We start from the raw sequence: 17925 nt of genomic DNA, 5'->3' as shown, positions 1-17925 counted from the left end.
AAGGCAGGAGGCGAGGACCTGGGTCCACAGAGCTTGGAACCCAGCCTCCTCCTCTGCTCCCCCTGCCCTTTCCCAGCCCTGCTGTGTGGTCCTGCTTTGGGAACCATTTCTTGGGTTTTAGCTGTATCCTTCTTCTGGAATTCCACAAGCAAGCAGGGCAGCTCTTCCCTTCAGGTGGAAGCGTGGCTGAATTATGTGTTCCTTCCGTGCCAGGTAACAACGGCTCAGGTAGTTCAGAGCCACTAGTGCTTCTCAGTTGTGTGGAAACGACGGCAGCCTCTGCTCGCTCATTATTAGTCTCCGGAGCACCATCATGCCGGTGCCTGTGCCGCTGGCTTTATTGTTACCAGTGAGCTTGTCACAGGGCCGAGCATGAAGGAGATTCATCCGGTCTCTTGTTTATGTCTTAGGAACTTCTTGGTTGCAAGTAACAAAATGACCCTAAAGTAGCTTGAGCTGAGATGGGAGCAGGGAGAGACGTATAACAGGGATCCAGGGGTGTTGTGTGGGACCCAGGATCGGGCCATGTGGCCAGGGGTTCTGCAGAAAAGGAGCAGAGAGTGGTCAGGAGGAGAGTTACTTGTGGCCTCTCTTCTGCTTTCTACATCTGCATGCTGTGTTCTCAGCAGCCCGTTTGTTCTAGCCCGAGGGAGACTGAGGCTGACACAAATATCTGCTGTGTCCAAACCCCAAATCCTGGGGAGGAGAGACCTGTCTCAGCCTAGTATTCCATGGAATGGCTCTGAGTCCCCCTTTCGTTAACTCATCAGCCCAGAGAGGGTCGAGTGCAGGTGGCCCCCTTCCAAACGTGGCTGCAGGGACCACCAACCCCCCTCAAGGGTGAGGGCCACTTGAGAGGTTACTCCGGTCAATATTGGTTGTAATTCATATCCCATGTTGCTCCTAAAGGATTTCATTCTTGTTTTACATGGGTATACTGCCCGACCAGGAGGGTCAGTTGGTTGGAGCATTGTCTCGTATACCAAAAAGATTGCTGGTTTGATTACCAGTCAGGGCACATATCTATGTTGCAGGTTCAATCCTCAGTTGGGCCACGTATAGGAGACAACCAATTGATGTTTCTCTCTCACATCAATGTCTCTCTCTCTCTCTTTTTCCCCCGCTCTGTCTCTCCCTTCCTCTTTCTTTAAAATCAATAAATATATCCTCCGGTAAGGATTTTAAAAATGGGTATAATGAAACTCAAACCTATTTACGAAAGATGTAATATAAAAACAAAAAGTGTTAGGGAGAGAGAGGAAGCATCAAGAAGGCCTGATAAGAAGAAACTTCCTTTAACGTGGGATTTCAAAATTAGTAAGTAGGTTTCTAGATTCTGGGGCCAGTATACCCAGAATTCCTGCACCAGATAGCTAAAATTTGAAACAGAAAAGCTTTGAGATTAAACATGAACTCGACATTCATACTGGAATATCTTTTAATAGTTTATTTTAAATGTATCCACTGTTCGGGAGACTCTTCTAGCTGCAGTCAGGGGAGGGGGAGAGGACTGACGGGTGGGGGCAGGTCGTCACCTCCTGTCGAATGAGCCCAGGTCACACCCCTCCTTTGCAAAGGTCAAATAAGGGTACATGTGGAGAGTGGCTCAGAAGTTCAGGAGAGGGCTGTGATCACGGAGAATGGGGCTGTGTTCTGGTTTAGAGAAACAGGTCCAAACCGGAGGAGGCAGCTCTTGAAACAGGGTTTCATGCTGACCCAGGGAGCAGAGGCAGGCTGAGATATCCTTGAGGAAGGAAGGGGGTGGGGGGACTAGTATGCATGAAGTACTGGCCACGCCAGGCACGTGATGGGCTCTCTGAGTCTCACCCAGGCCTCTCGTGATCACATTGCTCCTGCAGTTGCTTTGTGCATTTCCTTAAATGCCCTTATCATCTGCATTTGACAAACGAGGACCATGAGGCTCCAGGAAGTTGGGAAACTCTCCTGTGATTCTTTCTTCCTGTAGAAACCCCAGCTGTGACCCCAGCCTTTAAAGACCAACCCAGCCTGGCTCCTGTCACCCCTGCCTTGTGCACGCCGGCCCTCCCTCAGGCGACGGCTCCTCCCTCGTGCCCGTATACCTACCTCTTCCTCTGGCCAGCCTGTTCCTTGGCCTGGAACACCATCCCTGACATCTGCCAGTCAGCTCCTTCATCTCCGTCCTGCTTTTGCTTACACGGAGCTGTCTTAACGGAGACTTGCTTTGTCCGTTCTACTTGAATATTGCAACGCCCCCTCCACCTTGCACCACATTTCAGTCCCGTCCTGCTGCTCTCCTTCCCCACAGTGTTTCTCATCCAAAATTCGGCGTGATCTACTCCTGTATGTTTCTTTTTATTGCCTTTGCCTTCCCATACACCCCCACTGGAGCGTCAGCCATAAGAACAGGCACGTTTGTCTGCTTTGTTTCCTGATTTATCCAGGGCTGCCTGGCTCATAGTAGATGATCAGTAAAGCTGTGTTGATTGAGTGAGGAGTCTTCCCCCAGGTCACAGGCCCACGCCGCCCCGGAGCCGGGTTCAGCGGGCTGGGTGTGTTCAGGCCACCTGGTGGAGACGAGGAGATGTTAGGGGTTAGGGCGAGGTGATGGGAGGGAGGTTGACCCAGCTCAGACATGGAACGCCCTGTTTGCATGTTGGAGCTTTGTCAGCCATACCATCTTATCATGTGGATTCTGGACAGTTTGGATGTACAGACTAGAACACGGGGACCCAGGGGCAAAATTGGGATTGACTTTTTATGTATTGAATTTTCCACCAGCCCATGTTTTCTCCTCAGACATGGCAAGAATTCTGCCCAGAGGCTTTTCAGTCCTGAAATCAGCCCCTGCTCTGTCGAGACCACGCGCTGGGGTGGGCTGCCCCGCCTCGTCCGCCCTGCCAGCGCGGAGTGTCGTTCACACGAAACATCAGAAAATGTCTGATGAAAATACACGTGTTGCAGTTTCAGAAAAATACGTCTTGCCTAAGGGCACTCGCTCTTTCCTCTCTTCTGTGCCAAATGTTTTCAGTGTTCTCTCCTGTTTATTCAGGCAGAGCTTAAATTTAAAAAAACACACACCAGAGTGAAAGAATGACAATTCCGTCCATTGTTATTTAAGATAATATTTTTGAGGCTCCAATTGAGGTGAGAAGATTGACCTGATTTTTGTTTTCCTCCATTGTGTTTACCTTGCTGCATTATTATTGAGTCTGTTCATGGGATTCTGGGCAGATGCCATGGACAGAATTGTGTGTGGTTTTTTTTTAAGTATTTAAGAGTTGCCTGTGAATTTTAATGTAAATCTATACATAAATGCTTCCCTTTTGGGTTTTTTTTTGTTTTTGTTTTAAGAGAGAGTGAAACATTGATGTGAGAGAGAAACATCGATCCGTTGCCTCCTGTACGGGCCCCAGCCAGGGGTCAAACCCCAACCCTGGCATGTGCCCTGACTGGGAATTAAACCCACGACCCTTCAGTGCATGGGACTATACTCAACCAACTGAGCTACACTGGTCAGGGTCATAACTGCTTTCTTTTATGAATAAAAGCTATGGGTGATGATAGACCTATATATTTTAAATAATTTTTTTTTTAAGTATGCAAGATTTTGCCCTGGTTGGTTTGTCTCAGCTGTTAGAGCGTTGGCCTGCAGACCAGAGAGACCCGGGTTCAGTTCCCATGAAGGCACATACCTTGGTTGTAGTTTGTCTCTGGCCCCAGTTGGGGTCGTGTGGACCGCAACCACTCGATGTGTCTCTCTCACATTGATGTTTCTCTTTCTCTCTCTCCCCCTCCCTCTCTCTCTCTCTCCTGCTCTATCTGAAGATAAATGCAATATATATATATATATATATATATATATATATATATATATATCCTCGGGTGAGGATGATAACTAACTAACTAACTAACTAAATAAATAAAGTATGCAAGCTGAAATTTGCTTCAAAGAGAATTAAGATAGCAGCCAAAATACCCATAAAAGAAAACTGCCCTTCAGAAATGCCACTGGATCTCAAGCTAATTATAAACTTAGCACCTGAGAGTGATTTCTGTCCAAGAGGACATACGATGGATTTTGAAGGGCTATCCGTGTAGAAGATGCTGTAATCACAGCATTATCCTTAACACCTCTCTCTCCTGCAGCCTTGATCTCCTCACCATATCCAGTCATCATGAAAATGTCAGACTTACTTCTAAATAGTCTCAGTGCCATTTATTTCTCCACCACATTTCAGTCCAGGATACAATCCCATCTTGTCTGCTTGGCCAAAGCTGTCTCCTTTTTGTCCCAGTGTGTCTAATCTTTTTTGCAGCCCAGATCATCATTTTTCCAAAGCCCAAATCTGATAATGACCTGCCTCCTCACTCCTCCGCAGCTCACTACACACAGATGGCCCTTAAATGGCTGTCTATCAGTCTTAGGGTAATGCCTGGATTCCTTAATGTGGATTACAAGGCCCTTCATGAGCTGATCATGCTTTTGTCTCTAATTGCAAATTTCCCCTACCTTCTGTTTTCGTCCTCTGCTACTCTTACCACAGGGCCTTTGCACATTCTCTCCCCTCTATCTGAAACACTCTTCCTTTTTTTTTGGCCAGTTAATGTCTTCTCATCCTTCAGACCCTAGTTTCTACATCCCTCACTCAGAGAAGCCTTCCTATAATGCTCTTTGGGTCAAATCCCCCTCTTATAGTTTGTATTAACCTTGCTTTCTTTTCGTTTATAGCACCATCAAGGACAATTTTGTCTCATGCTTTGATAATTTGATTAAAATCTATCTCTGAATGGACTGCAGGCTCACAGGGGGGCAGAGACTGTATCTGTTTTCTTATCTCGTGTATCACAAGAGAAAAGTAGTGTGTAGCAAAGTAGGAGCTCAAGAATATTTTTGGGGGATGGATGCATGGCTTCTTGAAAATGTCCATTTTTGTACCAGTTCGAACAGAGCACTGGCTCATTTTCAAGATGTTGGAGGCTCAGCAAAGACTAAAACAGCACATGGAGGAAGAGATCTAATGTTCCTCAGAGAAAAGGGGGCAGATGCACCCCTTCTGGCATGGATGCCCCGTCACCCCCTCACCATCTTCAGGCCGTTGTCCTCTCCAGCTTTTCCAGAGCTGGGGCTCCAGCTCTACCAGCCCCGTCCTGCCCCGCCGAGAGGGCTCCCCGCAGCACGCGCTTCGTTTCCACCCAGCACCCTTCTCACTCCCGGTGGGGAACATGCCTTCGCCTTGAACACCTAGAAATTAAAGAAGCAATTTTAAGTCTTAGGACAAGAGTTTCAGTATAATCCCCATCCCTTATTTGGCTGGACAGACATTTTATACACATTAGGACAGTACTACAGTAGTTCTGAGCGTGGGCTGAGGAGTCAGATTTCCTGAGCATCCCAGCTCAGGCACTGTGATTTGGGGAGAAGTACCTAAGGCTTCTGAGTCTCAGCTTCTTCATCTATAAATTGGTGATAATATCAGTCTTACTGCATGGGATTGTGGAATACTTTAGACCAGCACTGTTCAATAGTAATATACTGCAAACCACATACATAATTTAAATGTTGCAGTCACTATATTTAAAAAAAGTGAAATTAATTTTAATAATATATTTTATGTAATGCAATATATCTAAAGCATTATCATTTCAATATGTAATCAGTCATAAAACAACGATTAATGAGATATGAATGAGATATTCTTTTTATGCATGTTAAGTCTTGAAAGTCCAGTGTGTGTTTTACATCCAGGAGCACGCCTCGGTTCGGAGAGCCACTCCCCAGAGGTTCGTAGCTAGTGGCTTCTGCATGAGGCAGCGCTGTTTTAGCTACTTCCCAAAAAACACAGCACCTCGTTCCTACTTGCACTCAACAAATGTTGGCAAAGTTATTGTTTTTCATTTTTAAACATCAAAAATTGGGTGGACAAACGTTTGTGCTGCGCGTTTGCATACATTGCCGTGTGGGAAGACGCGTCAGATCTGCTTTTCTGTTCCGAAGGAATAAAGAGTTGCCTGTAAGTGTTCTCAGCTGTTCCCTGTACGCTGTCCTCCTGGTTTCCTGACGAGGTCAGTTTGGTGGTCTGTGTCCTCTTTCCTTGGAGAGGTGGGAAGGGGGAAACTCAGTGTGTCTCAAGCGCCGCAGGTCTGCCCCTGTTTTTTTGGCTGTTCTCTGTTTAATTATTTGGAGCTGGAACAACTTGATTCTAAAACAAAACATATGGGCTGAGAATAATGGGGAGAACATTTGCTAGTGATGTAGCACCGAAGGTATGTGCGTGTTGGGGCCCCGGCCCTGCACCCCTCGCTCACTTAGGTATTGAGTGCGTTCCTTGACTTTACATCCAGTGTTCTTTCTCTAAGTTCTTAAATCCTTGTTTGGAAAGTCACAAGTAAAGCAGAAAATATTGGAGCAAGATTATAAAGTACTGGTCTACGAGTCTTCTTTAAATCCTGAGTTTTCCCTCTTTTTTGTGGGAAACTATTGCTTTGCAATCCATGTATATGGTTGGTGAAAGGAAAGGGGTTTTCAAAGAGGCAGGAAGAGAGAGAGCTTGATACAAAGAGGAGAAGTGGACCCACCGTGGAATTTCTCTGTTTTCTGCTTCCCTTCATTGCTGGCCCCAGCATGGGGCATTTCTGGGCTCCAGCCTGTTCTTAGGGGAAGGCAGGGTTTTTGTTGCTTTCTACCACCACTTACCTCCCTTTGCTTCCTGGACATGAAATATGTGGTGTCCTGTTCTTATTCCAGCGAGTCTAACCAGAATGCCTCAACTCTCTGTTCTGTGGGGGAAATGGGAACTTATCAAGGCTGCTAAGAACGTGGACTTTGATGTTCCACTTCCCTGGGTTCAGACCTCTGCTTTTCCGCTCAGAAACTGTGTGCCTCTGTGAGCCTCAATTTTCTCTTCCTTAAATGGTGCCTGTATTTAAAAGTAAACTTGTGATGCTTAAGAGAGACCCCACCTACAAAGCACGGTGGTTGGAGAGTCTTAGAGGAAGGTTTAAGTGTTAGCGATTCGGCAGGGCCCTCAGAGGTGACATGTCCCCCCTCTTGTGGTGACACTGGGATTACATGCTGCATCAGGGAGATGTGCACATCTGTCCATGAAGAACTTTAGCATTAGAAAGTCCAGTGTCTCACTGGGGTGAGTCTGACGTCACAGGTGTGATGTGAAGCGCTCAGTGATTTCTAGGTCTTACAGGATCCTGTGGGTACACCTGTCACCCTCTGGTGCCTAGCACCTATGAATATGAGAGAGAGAGAGAGAGAGAAACATGCTGAAGTACTTTATATCTGTACTACAGAGTCCCAAGTACCTTTGGGGGGACTGGTACCTTTGTTGTTTTGGGTCAGAAATGTGAAGTGGCCCTGGCCGGTTTGGCTCAGCGTTAGAGCATCGGCCTGCGGTCCAGAGAGACCCGGGTTCAGTTCCCGCTAAGGGCATGTACCTCGGTTGCAGTTTGTCCCTGGCCCTGGTTGGTCGTGCGGGTGGCAGCCACTCGATGTGTTCCTTTCCTGTCGATGTTTTTCTCTCTCTCTCTTCCTCTCTCTCCCTCCCACTCTATCTGAACAAAAAATTGAAAAATGTCCTCGGGTGAGGATAAAAAAAAAAGAAAAGTGAAGTGAAGTAGCCCTCTGACCAGGGCAGTCGAGGAGCCATCGTTTTTCTGTTGGGATGTTGAAAACAAGAAATCTTTCTAAACGCTTTCCTAACATCTAAGAGCAAAAGTAGGAAAGGGGTCTTCAGTTTTTGCCAGACCAGGGACACGCGGAAGCTCTTCTGCGTAGGAGCGCAGAATGGATCGCACAGCCGTCCTGCCCTGTCGGGTCATCGTGGGCAGACTGGGACCAGTCTCCTCTCAAACACAGCACCACGCTCTCGGGGCGGTCAGCTGGGGTGGGGTGCAGTCCCGCCCCTCCGCCCGCCCTTGCCCGCCCTTCGCATTGGTCAGCCTCGCCTGCCACGGTCCCTCCCTGCGGGATGTGAGCCCGCGCCAGGTGGAGCGTCTCAGATTTCCCGACACTGGGAAGAATGGCCACCCTCGCTGTCGTGGCCCCTCTCTGTGGACAGCGTTCCTGGCGTTAATTAACCAAGATGTTAGTAAAATAAATGGCGCGACTGCCATCCGAAGGGGGACTCCGGGTTGCTCGCGCCGGTGAGGGAGTCTCTCCTGGGCCAGTCCACCCGGTTCCGGTTCTGCTCGCTGAGCTCTCGGTGGGTGGACTGCTGTACGGTGGTGTGTCACCAAACCTGTGACCCCGATTCTAAGGCACACTGTTACTTTTGGTACAATCAAGAAAAATAAACAAGGTACCATCGATTTTAAGACACATCCCAATTTCAGAGATGTTAAAGTATGGGGGGAGTAGTATCTTAGAACAGAGAGGATACAATGAGGACTAATTAAAATGGAAAGTCCTGTTCCGGCCAGGTGGCTTAGTTGTTTGGAGTGTCGCCCCATGCACCAAAAGGTGGCGGGTTCGATTCCCGGTAGGGCACATACCCAGGCTTCGGGTTCAATCCCCAGGGTGCATATAGGAGGTAACCAACCAATGTTTCTCTTTCACATTGATGTTTCTCTCTCTGTGTGTCCCTCTTCCTCTCTCTTTAAAAATCAACTTGAAAAAAAAAAAAACCAACACAACATATCGGGTGAGGATTAAACAAGAATAATAAGATTAAGTGGAAAGTCCCCTGGTTCCCCATGGCTTCCTCCCGCCACCCTGCCCCACACTCACCACCGCTGCTGGACAGCCAGGGAGATCCCTTGTGAGCATGCGGGCACCTCTGCCTCTGGCTGTCCTTTAGCTCCGACACGTCACTGGTGTGCTCTGTCTCACGTGAAGTTACGGCACTGAGCTGACCAGGCCGAGTCGCGAAGTCCTCTCAACTGCATGTAATTTACGTTTCTGAAAACAGAAGAGTGCAGGAATTTTCTTTGGGTCAAGGTGGACTTGGTAAGAGTCACAGCACCTTTGGGAGGAGTGGACCGAGCCTGTGGAGGGGCAGCGGGGTTCTGCGTGCCCTCCCTGACCTGGCCAGTTTCCAGGGGCTTGATGGGGAGGAGAGAACCTGCCTCTGTTCGCAGTGTGGGCCCTGGCTTCCCCTTTCTAGTCCTCACTCACTTGGATTCGTGGGGGCAGGTGCTATCCCCCTTCTACCCTAGGAGGCAGCATTAAACGTATTGATTATTGATTTTATTTGAGATTCTACCCACTTACTATCCATAATCTAAAGGACTTCTAAGCACCTACATGTCCCCAAACCTTTTTTTTTATTTAAAATTTTTTGGTTTTTTTCAGCATTACTGCGATATAATTGACTAATAAAGTTGTTAGATATTCAAAGACTACAACATGATAATATGATACACATACACATTGTAATACGATTCCTCTCATTAAGTTAATACATCCATCACCTCACATGGTTACCTTTTTTTTGGGTAAGAAGCGTTAAGTTCTACTCTGTCAGCAAATTTCATTTTTACAATACGTTGTTATCAACTGGACTCACCACGTCATACAGTCGATTCTCGGATTATATTCATCTTTTAACAGAAAGTCTGTACCCTTTTACCAACCTGTCCCTATTTCTCCACCCCTGGAAACCACTTTACTCTTCGTTTCTGAGTCTCACTTACTCATTTTTAGATCCACAGATGATACCATGTGGTATTTGTGTTCTCTGCCTGGCTTATTTCATTTACCAGAATGTCCTTCAGGGTTATCCATGTTGTCACAAATGGCAGGATTTTCTCCTTTTTAAAGCTGAATAATATTTCAATGCATATATACACCCACATTTTTTTGTTTACCCAACCCTTTTTAATGCTGTTATAACTTTGATCAAGGGGATTCTGGTTTGTTTGTTTGTTTGTTTGTTTGTTTGTTTGTTTTTATCCTCACCCGAGGACATTTTTTCATTTTTTGTTCAGATAGAGTGGGAGGGAGAGAGAGGAACAGAGAGAGAGAGAAACATCGATGTGAAAGGGACACATCGAGTAGCTGCCACCCGCACAACCAACCAGGGCCGGGGACAAACTGCAACCGAGGTACGCGCCCTTAGCGGGAACCGAACCCGGGTCTCTCTGGACCGCAGGCCGACGCTCTAACCGCTGAACCAAACCGGCCAGGGCTGTTTGTTTGTTTTTGTTAAGGATTGTCACTCAGATTTTAGAGAAAACTGCTCTCTGCCAGGTAAAGTGGCAAAAGAATTGATTGAAGACTTTCTCATTTATATTGGTCCAAACATGTTGTTACTCTTATATTTACACTGCTTTCTCTCTCTCTTTCAGTTTTTGGGAATAGCATTTCTTGGAATTGGACTGTGGGCGTGGAATGAAAAAGTAAGTTGAGTGCGTGAAAATGCACACATGTGGGTTGTTAGAGGTACACATTATACTATATGGTCTCTCCTCTTCCTCTTTAAAACCACAGAGAATAAACAAGCGTGGTGGTGGTGGTGGTGGGAGGGCTGGGTGAGAAGGTGAAGAGATCAAGAAAAATACAACAACTCACAGACACAGACAGCAGCATGGTGATGGCCAGAGGGAAAGGGGGGCGTGGAAGAGGGTAAAGGGGGTAAATGGTGATGGAAGGAGACTTGACTTGGGGTGGTGAACACACAATACAACATACAGATGATGTATTGTAGAATTGTACACCTGAAACCTATATAATTTTATTAACTAACGTGACCCCCTAATACATTCCATAAAACAAACAAACATGGTTCTTTAAGGAAAGTGTTTTTGCAAGATAATGGCACATTTCAAAGACTCTAGGAATGGAGCCTAAACTGATCACTGTATCAAAATGATTACAGACGTAACAACACATGTGTACAACAGATGCTGTGCGCTGGAATTTTATCAGCCAGAGATATGTGATCCCATGGAACATTTCCTCATTCTTGCAAAGAATTTCAATAATGCTCATAAATATCACTAAACCACCTGCAGCCTTCTTTCTCTTAACCTTTTGGAAGCTTGCTTACTCTGTAAAGATGATTTTTTTTTTTCCTCTTTAGTGTGAGCGTTATGTGATAGGCTGCTAGCATGTCCTGTGAAGGAAGCTGGATATAATTTGTGTTTGAATATTAGATAAACGTATTAATGCTGAAGAATGTGAATACTTGTTTGCTGATTGAAAGCATTTAGGAATCTTCAAAATGTGTGATCGAACACAGTGTAGTCAAAGGAGAAATCCTGAAACAGAGCAGGTGTTCCAGGCTGCGGAGGGTCGGGTCCTGGCAGGGTGTGCCCTAAGCAGCCCTCTCCTGGCCCCGCCCCGTCTCTCCACCCTCTTTCCATCCGCACCTTTCCATTTTTTCTTGTAACTTTCCCTACTGCGGCCAGGCACCGAAATTCAGACATGAATAGGACCGTTTTCTTCTCCCTTCTTTGGAAATGAAAATGTTGGCAGCATTTTATCTGCCCTGGCATTTGGCTTCACAGGAGAACTTGATCCTCTCCCACCTTGTAAGAAGGAGGGAGTGGATGGATTGGGCAAAAGTTGTAAACGAAGAAGTTAGCTTAAATGTTCCCAGAAGATTGTTCTCTTATCTCTTTGGTATTTCACCCTTTGAGCTCAACCAGGGCCTGAAGCCAGGGGTGTCTTTGAAGTGTTGTGTGTGTTAGGAAGGGAGAGAAAAACTGAGAAAGTCCAGTAAACAAAAGCCCCTCAGATGCCGGTAGGAATTTCCACAACTCAAACCATGTTCAGATAGACTGCACCAAGTAAATCTCAAAGTAGATCCTCAGTTTTGAAATGAAAGGCCCTCTGTTTATTCACAAAAATACTTCTGCAGAGTGTAAAATGTTTGGCGGAAAATGAATCACCTTCCAGCAACATTATGAAGCGGGGTGGCGATTATATATGAAGGGAGACAAATTAAGTTCCCCAAACAGATAATTTTCTCTCTAGAAACTTTCACGTTGAACGCTGGTCTTCTCTTGGATTGTGACTGGCGGCTGCCGCAATCCCCCGAGAAGCATGGAGATGTGCGCTTTCAGAACCCCCTGGTTGGATCAGGCCTGATCGCACAGCTTTTCATAACTCTCCTGTAACAAGAGTCCATTTCCATCTGCTTTGAAAAGATGCTGGAAGGCATTAAATGAACTAATTGTCTCTTCTAACAATAAACAGACAATTGGTTGTTTGGAAGGTTTTCTTCTCTCTTTGTGAAACATAATTATCTTTTTGTTTCATCGGTTGCACCAAATGTCTCCTCTGATAAAAATCACAAAGTTCTAAAACTAGTAAATATCAGAGCAAAGGGTGCTGCAGTCTTTAGGGAGGGGTGAAGTATCAGTCCCTTCTTTGTCTGGGCCACTATCAGTAAATGGGAAGTTTCTCTGGAGAGCTGGCTACTTGGCCAAGGTCACCCGGCTACGGTGCAGCAGACCTCTGTGCTGGGACCAGATGGGGGTGCCAGGGGGTAGAGGACATACAACAACCCAGTTCGGTGTGCACCGGCCAACGTAGGCCCTGGACTCGGGAATGGAGCAGTGAGTGACACAGAGTCCCTGTCCCCATGGGCTTGCATTCTCGTGGGGGCACTGACCATAAGCAGTTAACTAGCCAAGTATATGTGCTCAGGCATCAGTAAGTGCTGCTGAGAAATGTGAGGTGTCGGGTGAGGGCTAATTGGAGTGGAGCCCAGAAGAGGTCTCTTGTTGACAGAGTAGTTGGGAATGGCCTCCTGGGGAGGCGGCTTTGGAGCAGAGACCTAGATGAGCTAGGGGACCTGCAGAGGTCCTGGGGGACAGCGTTCTGGGCAGAGAGAATAGCAAGGGTGGTGGCCTGAGTCAGAGACTTGGCGATGCCCAGGAACAGAAGGAAGGCCAGTAGGGCTGGAAGGGGGGGAACAAGGGCGGGAAGAATAGGGGATGTGGCAGGAGAGGCAGGCAGAAGCCGGAGCAGGCAGGGTCCCGGTGCAAGGAAGTCACCAGGGCATTTTGACAAGGGTGTGTCCTGAACTGGCTTTGTTTTGAGATCGTTCTGCTGGCTGTGTGGAAAAATAGCACAGCTTTGGGGCTGAACAGACCTGAGTTCAAATACTGGCTTCTCTATTTACGTCTGTGTGACTTTGGGCAACTGTGTTAACTCCTCATTCGTGCTGTGGGGATACTCACATCACCTCATAGGCTTATTATGAGGATTAAATGAGATGGCCTTCAAGACAGTCCTGCTATGAAGTAAGTGCTTCTTGGAGGCATGCTCCCTCCCCTGGACACATGATCAGAGCATGTCCACTCCTCCATGGGGACTGGGGCAGAAGGGCGTCTTCGGAAGCTGCCTCAGATTTTAGGAGAGTTCCAGGCTCTGGTTCCAGGACTAGAGGATCGGTTTTGGGGGCTCTTACAGAGGATATGATGTGCATTGATCACCTTGGTAATGGAAAAGGCTGCTCTGTCAAAGCCCTTTGGGCTAACTTCTAAGCTGGACCCTGCCTCTGACAGGATGACGCTGGGGGGCGGCAGGCAGCATGCACTTGGGGGCCCAGGGCTCCAGCCCACGAATCAGTAATTCCCCCCGACGGAGAGATGCAGTGACAGTTACTTGAAAGGAGGCCTAGAGGGCGAGTCTCTGAACTGGGTCACAGCTAGATTGTTTTAATACACATTTTTATGTGGACTACAGAAACATTGGAGGCAAAAGTGATTATTCCTTGTGCTTACTTTATACCAGGCTGACTTTTAAACCTGGAGCTGATATTGCTATTGACTGTTATGTATAGTAATTCAATAATTCATTTCTAAATTCCAAATCCACTGTGAAGCTGCAGAGCATGGCTGTGTCTCCAGAGGAAACTGGTTTATGTGCAGTTTTTCAGAAATCACGGAGTCTGCTGTTTTAGAAGGAATATTCACAATTATGTATCATGACTTGCAATTGTACAACAGGCTTGGTGGCATCCAGCCAGAATCAGCTCATTCATTCAAATAAAGGTGACTGAGCACGTAGCATGGGACAGGGCTCGTGCTGGACCCCGGGGTGTAACTTGTCAGAGAATTTCCAGTCCAGGAAGGGTGCACATATATATGTAAAATGTATGCATATGCACATAAAACATGATAAGTGCTCACTTGAAGTGTATGTAATTTTAACAATTCCTATAGCAAAGTACTCACCACTTCTGTCTCTTTGAGTTACTCTTACTGTTGAAAAGCTCTTCCTTGCACCAAAGTAGAATCATATTCTAGTAGTTTTCACTCATTTGTTGTGGATCTACCCTATCGGATCCCACTAAATCAGTCCTTCTACATGTCAGCCCTCAAGGTGTGCGGGGTGGAGTCCTGGATTCTTCTGAGTTTCTTGGCTAAACATCTGCTTCCCTTTGGATGAAGTCCCTTCAGCATCTTGTTCGTACTCCACTGACCTCTGTCTCGTGTGTCCATTGAGAAGGTGCTTTAGGGGACAGAGAGGGTATGGCTGGGTTATGTCCCTTCTCCCCTCATCTGCTGTTAGTGCAGGTTGAGGGCACACTGTTGGTCACTGGGGGTTCAAGTTGGTCTTAGATCCAGCTAGGTTAACCCTACCCAGAGTCAAGAGCACATTCCCCATTGCACTCAGCTTGGTTTCAGCTGTACGTTTTGATCAACCTGCTACCTCAATTCCTCCTTCTGCTCAGGCCTTCCATTGGCTCCTCGCCCCAGTGCTCTCTGGGGAAATCCTGATTCCGTAGGTCTGGGCGCACACTGGGATGCTCTGTGTTCACAAGCCTCTTAGATGATTCTGATTGCAGTCAAGTTTAGTTATCATTGATCACAGCCACTGCTGTGCTGAACAGACCAAGGACAGAGGCCAGTGACATGTCACTAGAAATCTCCTTTGGGGTTGACACTCATTCGCTTATGTGTGCCCTTGGGTGTCATCAGTCGAGCAGTTTCTAATCCATCTACTTGTCATTACATCAGGTTGTATTTCTGCATCTTGTCTTTATAGATAGACTGTAGCCTTCACTTTATATCTGATTAACCAGCCTAGGGACTTAGTGGAACCTGCCACTTTCTTATTGACTCCATCTGGGCTTTGGAGCACACTTTCTCATCCAGGTAACTTGGAAACTCTTATCAGTAAAGCAAGGACTAAGACGTGGTTTATCATTCCTCCCTTCTCAAAACACTTTCCTCACGTGGCTTCCAAGATAGCCCGCGCTCCTGGCTTTGCTGCCTCACGCCGTGACTTCTCACACTGCTTTGCTAATTCCAGCTCACCTCTCTGGCCTCTAAACTTTGCAGGCCCCAGCCTCAGTCCTGGGACCTCCTCTGTGTCTGTGCTCATGCTCTAGGTCTCACCCAGGCTGGGGCTTTAAATGCCGCCTAACGCTGATGACTTCCGAGTTTAGATCTGTGGTCCAGACTTCATCTGAACTCTGGACTTGTGTAGCCAGTGGCCTATCCACCGTCTCCACTTAAAGGCCCAATGGGCTTCTAAAAGGTAGCAATCCAAAATAACACTCCCCGCCCCCGACCTGCCCTTCCCAGTTGTAGGAAACAGCAACTCTGTTCTTCCACTTGCTCAGGTGTCTTGACACCTTCTTTCTCTTCTGTTAAACCGCTTTCAGTCTGTCAGCAAATTCCGCCAGCTCTGCTCTGGACGTAGATTGAGAACCTGACTTCTTCTCATCCTCTCTCCTGTTTCACCACATCTCACCTGCATTGCTCTTGCGCCCCACCCCCACCCCACCCCATGCCCATCCCCATCCCCATCCCCATCCCCACACAGGAGCCGGAGTGATCCTTTAAGAATGTAAGGCAGATTCTGTCACTTCTCTGCTCCAAACTCTCCAATAAACTTATCATCTCACCCAAAGCAGGACATGGTGCCTATTATGTCTGGGACCTTATTTCCCACGCGGTACCCTCCCCGGCTACACTCTAGTCCCCACACAGCACCTTGCTGTTCCTCCAAGATCTCATTTATAACTCACCACGCAGGGCCATGCAGAGGTCCACATGGTCCCTTTCCTTTACTTCCTGATCTCGGCTCCAGTGTCCCTTTGTCCTTCGGCCTTCCTGGCTTATTTGAAGTAGCCACTGTCACCCCACCCTGGGCCTTTCCCCCCGCTTCCCTGTGTTTCTCCGCTTGTGTCCTCATGGCTCTTACCACTTACATGTGAACAGAGCGTCGCTGCCCCCCCCCCCCAAGTCAGCTCTGTGAGGGAAGAGGCTTCTGTTTACTTCTGTGCTCCAGTACCTAGAGCATTAACTGGCACATAGTAGGTGTTCAGAACACATTGTTTACGAAAGAGTGAATGAGCACGTGAGTGATGAAAGCATCCTTTTAAGCCCTGGCTGTTTTGTGGCCGGTTCGGTTCATTTATAGAAGTCAGGCCCCAGTAGACACTCTGCTAACAGCATAAAAGGAAGTAAAATTACATGTGGTTACTGATGTGTGATTTGATAGTGGCACAGTGGTAGGAACAACAAATCCCATTTATTTCTGGCATGAAAATGAGAATCGGTATGCGATGGTCTCGATTTTTGGGAAAATTAGAGGTCCCTTTCCTTTTCCACTTTGCCCAACACGTATGCTCGTTGTGCTGTGACTCAGTTCTCAGGCTGAAGCGAGAGGCAGAGAGAGATCGCTGGTCCGTTGCAGGGACCCTGAGGGTGAGGGGCCTTCGCTTTTTGGAGCAGGAGTGCCCTTCACTATTTTTCAGTGTGAGTTCCAGGTTCCTGGCTCCTCCTGTGGGCCCCTTCACACCCACACCCCCCACCCACCCACACCCCACAAGCCCGTGGGCAGAGGGTGCAGCCCAGCCCGGCTGTCTGGCCTGAAAACCCCTCGAGGGCAGACGCCTGGCGGCTGCGCCTTTTATGCCCAGTCCTAGCGCCTTGCCTCCCACACCGCGGGGGCCCAGAAGATGTTTGTGACAAAACGAATGCCAGTCTGCAGAAAACCTCACACATTGTGAAAGACTACAACAGGAAAAATAACCCTTCCCCCAGGGGTTTCGTTTTCACTTCTGTGATCTCTGCATCCCTAGGATTAAACTTTTAGAGAAGGGTGACTTTTCTCTGAAAACGTTCAGAGGTGGGGAAACTGAGGCCCAGAGAGGTTGTGCTGGAAGTGTGCCCCTCTCGCCCAGGCCCCTAGCCAGCCCTCCGTCACCCTCGTCACCCTCGTCACCCTCCGTGGCGCCCAGCTGGGCTCTGCCCCAGCGAGCGGGCTGGAAGGAGAGGCGGGGCCCTCCGACCCCAGGAGGAGCTGCAGCCCTGGGCGTTCCTGGGGGTGAGGATGGCTCTCTCCCTCTGGGCTCCCCCACTGCCGTGATTGGTCGTCACTCTGGAGCCTTCCCGGACTCCTGTCACAGTCATGCAGCAGACTCACCTTGGAAAAGCTCCCTGTAGTCCCAAGAAGCACATTAGAAAAAGGAGATTTGGTGACAGGCAGTTCCCTGCCTGTCGGTCCAGTTTCCGTCGCCCGAGGGAGGCGGGAACTGGACGTATTAGCTTGAACAGAAAAACAACCAGCACTCCGTTAGGAGGCATTTCTGAGATACTGGAAATATTTCTTTGACGATTTTGCTTTATTGACGGAAATGGTGTAAGTTTGGCTGCATAGCTCTTCCTCAGTTGTCCAAGTAATCCCCTCGAGTTCTGTGTTGTGGCCAAAGTCTAAATCCAAAAGCCCTTGCTCAGAACCTGGAAAGCGAGCCTACGCCGACCGTGTTCAGGATCCACGTGCAATACACTGAGAGTTTAAATTCTGTCTTTCTGTATGTCTCTCCAAACTTTACCCAGGGTTTTCCCGGGAGTGGAAGGCAGGTGGGGTAAAACATCCAGCAACGTCGTCGTTGGTGCTCAGATACTGCATCCTGCTCAAGTCCGGGCCCAGGTACCACCCAGGGCTGGATGGTAAAACTCCAAACCTAACTTGGGGCTCAAACGTTGTCCCTTGCCCAGCTCCAGCTGCCAGGGCCCCGGAAGAGG

The 17925-nt window shown here is 47.9% G+C and overlaps 1 protein-coding gene across 1 annotated transcript in view; it reads left to right on the top strand.

The window, feature by feature from the left end:
- Nucleotides 1–17925, top strand: part of TSPAN5 (tetraspanin 5) — a 173749-nt gene that overhangs the window by 132819 nt on the left and 23005 nt on the right. Inside the window, exon 2 of the mRNA XM_036278308.1 lies at nt 10279–10329. Within this exon, the coding sequence (XP_036134201.1) occupies nt 10279–10329 (51 nt within the window). The remainder of the gene's footprint in view (nt 1–10278; nt 10330–17925) is intronic.

The sequence above is a fragment of the Molossus molossus genome, unplaced genomic scaffold, assembly GCF_014108415.1.
Source record: "Molossus molossus isolate mMolMol1 unplaced genomic scaffold, mMolMol1.p scaffold_m16_p_1, whole genome shotgun sequence".
Lineage (NCBI taxonomy): Eukaryota > Metazoa > Chordata > Mammalia > Chiroptera > Molossidae > Molossus > Molossus molossus.
This window is presented reverse-complemented; position numbering and strand designations above follow the sequence as displayed.